The sequence below is a fragment of the Brienomyrus brachyistius genome, chromosome 5 (assembly GCF_023856365.1).
Source record: "Brienomyrus brachyistius isolate T26 chromosome 5, BBRACH_0.4, whole genome shotgun sequence".
Taxonomy (NCBI): Eukaryota; Metazoa; Chordata; class Actinopteri; order Osteoglossiformes; family Mormyridae; genus Brienomyrus; species Brienomyrus brachyistius.
Window position 1 is genome coordinate 1,352,501 of NC_064537.1, and position 9,709 is coordinate 1,362,209.

Below are 9,709 nucleotides of genomic sequence, written 5' to 3' on the forward strand. Positions count from 1 at the left end.
TGGTCTGGGGCGAGACAGACTGCGGTACCAGGTTCAGATCCAGCCCGGTCCCTTACTGACTTTGGTCAGCTGGGATCTGAGTTAGACTTTAAAGCTCCAGAACTGCCTGCCTCCTAACTCCCACAGCTTTACTCTCCCTCCCAGGCAACAGGGGACGTGATGGGAATTCTGGGAAACACTCTCGTGACAGTGTGGGCAGCTCCAAAATAATCTTACCATGTCTGTGTCTTTCCCAAAGGTCTGAGGCACATCTGGCGGGGGGGGGGCTCGCACTCTTTCTGCTCCTTCCATGTATTTTTCTCGCATTCAGTGCCCATCTGCCCCCCCCCATCAGACATGCACACCTCCATCCCCGATTCGCTCTGGGATCTGACACGACTTGCAGCTCCTCCTGTTCCCTGTCAGCAAACACTCAGGAATCTGGAGGAGCAGGCCGTGCGGTGGGTGGGGAAGGGCGTGTGTCTTTCTCCGCTGTCCCTTTGTCTCCATCTCCCACTGCTGTGAACCTGCTCCCGCCCGCTGCAGTGAGAGTCACATGACCGCAGGGGACCTCACGTGTGATTGCCTTACCGTGAAGTTCTCGGTTCACAGCAGTTTCAGAGGAATTATGTGAAATTATTCTGCTTTTGCCTTTACATTTATATTTAGAAAGCTGTTTATAGGCCAACCGTAAAAACACGATCAGTAACACTGAGGCAAATCTCTGAATATAACAGAGAATAGCTTTATCATTTAAGCTACGTTCAGGACAAAGAGAAAACAATGTCATAATAAGCCCATAGCCATATAGGGACAAGCTCTGGGCCACTAAACAGGGATTGTCCCTTCTCATTATACTCATGAAATGTATATCATTGTACTGCAACAACAACAATAATAATAATAATGATAATATTAAGAAGAACAAAAGTAATAATAATAATGACAGTAAAGAGCCTGTCTGTGTCTGTCTGTCTGTCTGTCTGTCTGTCTGTAGCGTCCATCCCCTTCTTTGCCTGCGAGCTGAAGGCTGTCACCCCGTACCAGAGAGGGTTATTCTGTGGGGACTCCAGCATCACCTATCCGTACCTGGAGAGTGAGGCTATTCCAGACGGGCTTCTCATCGCTGGGGGCATCATCATCACGGGGCTGACAGTAAGGGGGCAGGGGCAGGAGGGAGCCGCCAAAGGGGGCGGGTGTCTGGACCGTCGCTGTGGTGTGCCATGCTGGATGGTGATGATGTGGATGTTGGTGTTGGTGATGATGATGAAGATGGTGATGATGATGATATTGATGTGGATGTTGGTGATGATGATGAAGGTGGTGATGATGATGATATTGATGAGGATGTTGGTGTTGGTGAGGATGATGAAGATGATGATATTGATGAGGTTGGTGTTCGTGGTGATGATGAAGATGATGATGATGTGTTGGTGATGATGATGAAGATGGTGATGATGATGATGATGATATTGATGAGGATGTTGGTGTTGGTGATGATGAAGATGGTGATGATGGTAATGATGATGATGAAGATGGTGATGATGTTGGTGTTGGTGATGATGATGAAGATGGTGATGATGTTGATGAGCATGTTGGTGTTGGTGATGATGATTGTGATGTTGGTGAAGCTGGTATTGATGAAGTGGATGAAGATGATGATGAGGCTGTTGTTGCTGGTTATGGTGATGATGATTAGCTGAATGTTGTAGATGGTGATACTGACGCCATTGGGAGGCTGATGAGTCGCTACTCCCCTCCCCTCCTAGATCGCACTGGGCGAGTCCTACCGCGTCCGCTTCTGCGGCGTGAAGTCTCGTGCTTTTGTCAGGAACCTCTACGTGTCGACACTGTACAAGGAGCTGGGCAGCTTCCTGTTTGGCTGCTGCGTCGGCCAGTCGATGACCAACGTGGCCAAGCTGTGCGTGGGGCGCCTCAGGCCTCATTTCCTGTCGGTGTGCAACATCACATATGCCTCCCTGAACTGTACCGTCGGAACGTACATCCCCCACATCACCTGCAAGCAGCCAGACCATGCGATGGTGGAGGAGGCCAGGTCAGTTAGTCTATGTCTGTCGTGTTTCTATAAGATTGTGCGACCATGTGGCTGAGCAGAGCTGCTGTGAATCCACTTACCCTACTTTTCAGGAAGTCCTTCTTCTCAGGCCACGCCTCCTTCGCCATGTACACCATGCTTTACCTGGCGGTGAGTCTCCTATTGCTACCTACAGCAGCACCTGAGCAGCTTGGCAGATCAGGCTGCAGTGTCCTCATGTGACCGACTTACACATCTCCGAATTTCCAAAAGCTCAGGGCTGACAGGAGGAGTACCTCAGTGCTTAAATGCACTCAAACAACCTCGTCAAAGCCACAGAAAAGAGAGTGAACCCGTTCTGCCTAGCTAGTGTACTCTAATTGCAAAGAATGTGTGATGGAATGTAAGAAGGATGGAATAATAAAAAGAGGACAGGGAATTTGGGACAGACAGAGCTGTCTTTGTTTGAGTCTGTTCAGGCAGGGCGTTGAACCCCCTTTCTCCCTGCTGGTGCATTGTCTTTGAGACAAGGGGTGTAATTCTGGGGGGCAGGCAGGAGCAAGACGGAATTAGACTCACCTGGGGGTGAAACATGCCAAGTGACCGTGATGCCTAAATGTGGGAGCGCAGATGGGTTCCAACTGAGGACATGTCTCTACGAAATCTCTACCTATAAAATTAAAATGGAGGGAGGGACAGTGACACACTTCAAATAAAAACACCATATTCAACTCTGTCATTGCCGAGATGACTCCAGCATCGTAAAAAGCATCCTCAGGCTGCTGGGTGAGCAGACAGCAGTGTGAAGTGCAGTGTATCCTGTATCAGCAAGTCCCAGCCTGCACCCAATAAGCAGTGAAGCAGTGCTGAGCCATGTAACTGGCGTCACTGCATCACTTCTAGTCTTCTTGCTACTGCACTCATTGTTATTGTAATCTCATTGTTTATTACGTACAGTCACTCATTGTTACTGTAATCTCATTACTTATTACTCACAGTCGCTCATTGTTGCTGCCTCCAAGCTCAGGCAGCTTTCACAGCATGATGAATTGAGCAGAATTTAGCTGAACCCGAGTGAGATGGAAGGGGGAGGGAGACTGTGACCCGTAGTCAAAGGAACACTAATGCGTCCTCTCCTGGCCGCGCTGCCACACCCTCTACCCATTTGGCCCACCTTTCCCGTCCGCTCACCGGCCGCGCGGCTAGAGCCCCGTACCCATACGGCCTGCCTTTCCCGTCCGCTCACCGGAGGCGCGGCTCGAGCCCCGTACCCATACGGCCCGCCTTTCCCGTCCGCTCACAGGCCGCGCGGCTCGTGCCTCCTACCCATACGTCCCGCCTTTCTCGTCCGCTCACCGAAGGCGCGGCTCGCGCCCCCTACCCATACGTCCCGCCTTTCCCGTCCGCTCACCGGCCGCGCGGCTCGAGCCCCGTACCCATAAGTCCCGCCTTTCCCGTCCGCTCACCGGAGGCGCGGCTCGAGCCCCGTACCCATACGGCCCGCCTTTCCCGTCCGCTCACCGGCCGCGCGGCTAGAGCCCCGTACCCATACGGCCCGCCTTTCCCGTCCGCTCACCGGCCGCGCGGCTCGAGCCCCGTACCCATACGGCCCGCCTTTCCCGTCCGCTCACCGGCCGCGCGGCTAGAGCCCCGTACCCATGCGGCCCGCCTTTCCCGTCCGCTCACCGGCCACGCGGCTCGAGCCCCGTACCCATAAGTCCCGCCTTTCCCGTCCGCTCACCGGCCGCGCGGCTCGAGCCCCGTACCCATAAGTCCCGCCTTTCCCGTCCGCTCACCGGCCGCGCGGCTCGAGCCCCGTACCCATAAGTCCCGCCTTTCCCGTCCGCTCACCGGAGGCGCGGCTCGAGCCCCGTACCCATACGGCCCGCCTTTCCCGTCCGCTCACCGGCCGCGCGGCTAGAGCCCCGTACCCATACGGCCCGCCTTTCCCGTCCGCTCACCGGCCGCGCGGCTAGAGCCCCGTACCCATACGGCCCGCCTTTCCCGTCCGCTCACCGAAGGCGTGGCTCGCGCCCCCCTACCCATACGGCCCGCCTTTCCTGTCCGCTCACCGGCCGCGCGGCTCGCGCCCCCTACCCGTACGGCCCGCCTTTCCCGTCCGCGCCTTCTACCCATAAATGGTAATTCTACCTACCCATTCTACTCCTACGAGTACTCAAAGCACTTTACATTTCATGCCTCACATTCACCCATCCACACACACATTCACACGCTCATTCATACACCGGTGGCGAAGGCTGCCATGCATGGTGCCAACCTGCTCACCGGGAACAATTTGGGGTTCAGTGTTTTGCTCAGGGATATTTTGATGGGGTCAGGAGGAACTAGGGTTAGAACCTACAACCCTCAGGTTGCCGAACGATAGCACTACCTTCTGCGCCACCGTCTTCCCTATACAGCCTGCCTTTCCCGTCCGCTCACCAGCTGCATAGCAGGCTATCTGTTCAGCCTGCCTTTCACGTCTGTCACATGCAGCAGAGCCCTGGATTGGGCTGGATTGGGCTCAGCCTGGGTAGACTCACACGCAGGCGGCCCATGCCAACAGGACCTGGCAGTTTTTCTGCCCTCAAGGGATTTTAGCGGGGTCTGTGAAATCCATTATCATGGCCCCGTTTCCTCATCACACCGATTACATTACCGGTGTCAATGTACGCAGCAGTAAGAAGGCTTCTGATGCGGCCTTGATACACTGCTGTTGGCTGGCCGGTAACAGCAGCACCAAGGGCCGAAGCAGCAGGACATCACGCCCGTGGTCACTGTACCCAGGCAGCTTGTTCCCAGCAGCACTAAGGGCCGAAGCAGCAGGACATCACGCCCGTGGTCACTGTACCCAGGCAGCATGTTCCCAGCCGCACTAAGGGCTGAAGCAGCAGGACGTCACGCCCGTGGTCACTGTACCCAGGCAGCTTGTTCCAAGCCGCACTAAGGGCCGAAGCAGCAGCACGTCACGCCCGTGGTCACTGTACCCAGGCAGCATGTTCCCAGCCGCACTAAGGGCCGAAGCAGCAGGACATCACGCCCGTGGTCACTGTACCCAGGCAGCTTGTTCCCAGCAGCACTAAGGGCCGAAGCAGCAGGACGTCACGCCCGTGGTCACTGTACCCAGGCAGCATGTTCCCAGCCGCACTAAGGGCCGAAGCAGCAGGACATCACGCCCGTGGTCACTGTACCCAGGCAGCTTGTTCCCAGCTGCACTAAGGGCCGAAGCAGCAGGACGTCACGCCCGTGGTCACTGTACCCAGGCAGCTTGTTCCCAGCAGCACTAAGGGCCGAAGCAGCAGGACGTCACGCCCGTGGTCACTGTACCCAGGCAGCATGTTCCCAGCCGCACTAAGGGCCGAAGCAGCAGGACATCACGCCCGTGGTCACTGTACCCAGGCAGCATGTTCCAAGCCGCACTAAGGGCCGAAGCAGCAGGACGTCACGCCCGTGGTCACTGTACCCAGGCAGCTTGTTCCCAGCCGCACTAAGGGCCGAAGCAGCAGGACATCACGCCCGTGGTCACTGTACCCAGGCAGCATGTTCCCAGCCGCACTAAGGGCCGAAGCAGCAGGACATCACGCCCGTGGTCACTGTACCCAGGCAGCTTGTTCCCAGCCGCACTAAGGGCCGAAGCAGCAGCACGTCACGCCCGTGGTCACTGTACCCAGGCAGCATGTTCCCAGCAGCACTAAGGGCCGAAGCAGCAGGACGTCACGCCCGTGGTCACTGTACCCAGGCAGCTTGTTCCCAGCAGCACTAAGGGCCGAAGCAGCAGGACGTCACGCCCGTGGTCGCTGTACCCAGGCAGCATGTTCCCAGCCGCACTAAGGGCCGAAGCAGCAGGACGTCACGCCCGTGGTCACTGTACCCAGGCAGCTTGTTCCCAGCAGCACTAAGGGCCGAAGCAGCAGGACGTCACGCCCGTGGTCGCTGTACCCAGGCAGCATGTTCCCAGCCGCACTAAGGGCCGAAGCAGCAGGACGTCACGCCCGTGGTCACTGTACCCAGGCAGCTTGTTCCCCTTTCCCGTCCGCTCACTGGCCGCGCAGCTCGAGCTGAGGATCATTCCTGAGCAGATCCTATACAGCGTAAAGGGTGAGGCAGGGGCACCATAAATGTTACATGTACTTATCCTGCTTAGGTTCACAGTGGGACTTAGATCCTATCGCAGGGAGAGCAGAGCACCTTGCATGTTTTACCATAAAAAAACCATAGTTTTTAATTTTTAATTATCAAAGTTGTAGTCTTTCTGGTTTTATTAAGGACTTCAGCCAGTGTATCTGGATGGTTTGTTATTTTTCACCTGTGACAGTCTGCAGGAGACAGTCTGCTTACACTAGTTACCATTAACCTGTCTGCCAGCTGAGCGGCATACTGGCAGGACTGGCTCACTCTGGTGACTGTTAACCTATTTGCCAGCTGACTGGCATGCTGGCAGGATCGATTCATGCTGGTTAACCTGTCTGTCAGCTGACTGGCATGCTGGCAGGATCGGTTCATGCTGGTTACCGTTAACCTGTCTGTCAGCTGACTGGCATGCTGGCAGGATCGGTTCATGCTGGTTACCATTAACCTGTCTACCGGCTGACCTGCACACTGTTCTCCCCTCCCACCCAGTTCTACCTGCAGGCTCGGCTGGCTGGGTCCGGGGCCCGACTCCTTAGACCCTTGTTGCAGCTCGTGCTGGTTCTGCTGGCCCTGTACACCGGTCTGAGCCGCATCTCGGACTATCGGCACCACCCCGGCGATGTGCTCACCGGCTTCCTGCAGGGGGCGCTGACGGCCTGCTGGGCGGTATGTGTCACATGGGGTCATGCTTCTTTAACCTCATGGCTGGGATGTTCTCACGCTGATCTCGAATACATATAAAGCGTGACCTGACTGGTTATTCCATGTAAATTTCCAGCAGTTATATCAGTTACGTCATGTTATATGTCACTTCCGTGCAGCCACTTTGTTGCCCTCTTGTGTCCCGCAGGCCTTCTGCATCTCCTCCATGTTTAAGAGCTCGCAGTCCGGTCTGTCACCCACCGGTGTGTCCTTGGACATTTCCCCAAGCAGCCAGCAGACAGTGTGCTAGCATGGAGTGAGGAGGCGGGGGGCCGTGGGGGTCCGGGTGAGGAGGCACCTGAGCCACACTGGTAATCAGCACACAGAGAGCGGTTGAGTAGTGATGATTTCAGGGGGCAGATATGCCTTGGCTGCAAAGCCTCACTGCATCTGCCTCTCCTGTGCACAGTTATAAGCAAATGTATATTCAGCATCTTAAAGGCGTCATTTTTATGTTATGAACATAAAAGCATTTTTTTTTCTATTTTTAAAAGTATTTTTGTGAAGATGTTCTAGCTGTTGCTGCTAATCATGAGTGTAACTGTTCAACTAAAGCTGAGCTGCCTTTTCATTGGCTGTGTGTGTGTGTGTGTGTATGTGTGTGTGTGTGTGTGTGTGTGTGTGTGTGTGTGTGCATTGATGTATGTGTGTGCATACATATGCATGTGTATGTGTGTGTATTGTACATGTGTGTGTGTATTGTACATGCGTGTGTGTATGTGTGTATTGTACATGTGTGTGTGCATGTGTGTGTGTGTATTGTACATGTGTGTGTGTGTGGGTGCGCATGTGTGATCATATAATTATGACATGTTTGGGCATGTATGTGTGCATGGGTGCCTGTGTGTTTACCATGCTGGTATCTCACTGGGGTTTTTCTCAGCACCCCCTGGCCCCCTCCCAGCCACAATGGAAAGGAGACAGCAGACAGAGTGCCAGGGGGGGCAGCTGTGCAGAGGGGCGGCTGGGCGTGATGTAGGAGGATCCTGCGGTGTGGGGCGTTATGAGGACTAAATGACGGCTGTGTGTCTCTTTCGTGGTTTTGTCTGGGCACCACAGACTGCGGGCAGAAGACGCATCTAATTCTGTTGTGTTTTGATGGATTAGTGGGGAAAAGCTCTCATTTTTATTTTTCTTTATTTAGGTTCTAATTTACTCTTGTCGTGCTTTAATGAAATGTTTAATGGGAACCTTGTTCTAACCACTGCCGGTGAGTCCGTCCCTGAGCATCACCGCCCGCCTAAGCCTGGCTGCAGTCTCCTCCCCATGACCTTTGACCTGAACCTTCAGCTCAAAGAGTCGTCTCCCTGCTGTGGGATGTTGTGGGCTGCCCCGTGCTCGCTGCCCTAACATTTCCTGTTTTATTTACCATTTAACCATCTGCGTCTCCCACATCAACGTTCCGTGCCTCTGCGGTTCTCCCAATTCAGGCGGAACGAATGTAAATAGACGGCGCCCTAGACGCCAGGCGTGCGTGATGTTAAGGCCACGCGGTTTGTGTTTGTATGTTTGTCAGGTACCATGCATTTGGCCGTTGAGATGCGGACTAAAGACTGAGCCAGCTAGCGATAGAAGATAGCTGTATTTATCATAGTATTATCTGATTGTTCATTTGTTTCCTTGTATAAATGCCAGAAATTTGGAAATAACCACTGTTCTCAATCATATCTGTAAAAAAAAAATAAAGTATTATAATCTTTTTACTTCTGAGAGTCAGGTGGCACTTTTTAGCTCTGTTGTTTTCCTGTTGTATGTCTATCTTCTGGGACCGTCTTAAATCTGCTCACTCATGAACCGACAGCAAAATGCTCTGAGAGCAGAGGCGACACAGATGATGTTTCCGGCAGAGATGGGACTTTTTTGACGGTCCCCTGGTTAGCACTACAACTGAGGCACATAGGTCAGGCATTGGCTATACCTTAGGAGCCCTGCCAGTCCGCCACCCCCTCTGTCGCCTTTGATGCATTGATTTGAATACCATTAGCAGCCCAATGACACAATCTCACCTGGGATGACGACCTGAACGGACTGCAAATGTGCTGAAAGTCTAACAACACGTTTTCACATTCAATACCGGCATGCTATTGGTTGACTAAATAATTCATTTATAGGTTACATTTTTACAAAATATTGGTTAGGCACACGCCTGTTGGCACGTGACTGGCACAATGCCACTGTATCCTGTCGTACCATAAAATCCCAGAAGGGCAGGTGTTTCTGAGATGCCGAAAGCACCGTATCTGGTGCCAATAATCACACGACACTGTAAGTCATTTCAATAAGGCCACACAGGAACTGGAGTGCGTGTCCCTGGCCGCAGGCTGCGTGCATCCAGTTTGCCAGATAAATGTGAAGCAGTGAGTTTAACACTCGTGTTAACGAGCAGGTGTGTCTGCAGAGTGTATATATAATGACAGCTCAAATCCAGAATACAAATACAAATGGATAATAAAAAACAAATATCATCATATAATCAGAATCATTATAGAATGAACAAACCCAAGATGATGTGGCACTTGTAAGCATTTGATCTTTGTAGATGTTTGTGTAGACACCGTGTGTCCTGTTTTTTTCTGGTCTGGTTCCACTGTGCAGCCGAGGGAGGCTGCGCTGGTAGTAGATCATGGTGGCGTATGTGGAGCGTGCAGGAAGATAACGCTTGGCAAGAACAATGAAGACTTGTTACTGACACCACAGGCAGAGCGGAGGCAGTGAGGGCCAGTGGGAACAAGGCCGTACCACTCAAAGGAAGCTGTTTACTGACAATGAAGACTGAAACAGAGCAGATCTTTATCACCCTGTAAAACCAAAAAATTATGTAGTGCTCTCTTAATTTTTTCTGTGGCTTTATGTGCCATTCTG

The 9,709-nt window shown here is 53.2% G+C and overlaps 1 protein-coding gene across 1 annotated transcript in view; it reads left to right on the plus strand.

The window, feature by feature from the left end:
* The window catches only part of LOC125741765 (phospholipid phosphatase 3-like), a 25,268-nt gene extending 16,718 nt beyond the window's left edge, over window positions 1-8,550 (plus strand). The window contains exons 2-6 of the mRNA XM_049013076.1: window positions 977-1,134; window positions 1,749-2,035; window positions 2,128-2,185; window positions 6,635-6,811; window positions 6,996-8,550. Of these exons, the coding sequence (XP_048869033.1) occupies window positions 977-1,134; window positions 1,749-2,035; window positions 2,128-2,185; window positions 6,635-6,811; window positions 6,996-7,097 (782 nt within the window). The 3' untranslated portion in view covers window positions 7,098-8,550. The remainder of the gene's footprint in view (window positions 1-976; window positions 1,135-1,748; window positions 2,036-2,127; window positions 2,186-6,634; window positions 6,812-6,995) is intronic.
* Window positions 8,551-9,709: the final 1,159 nt, after the last annotated feature.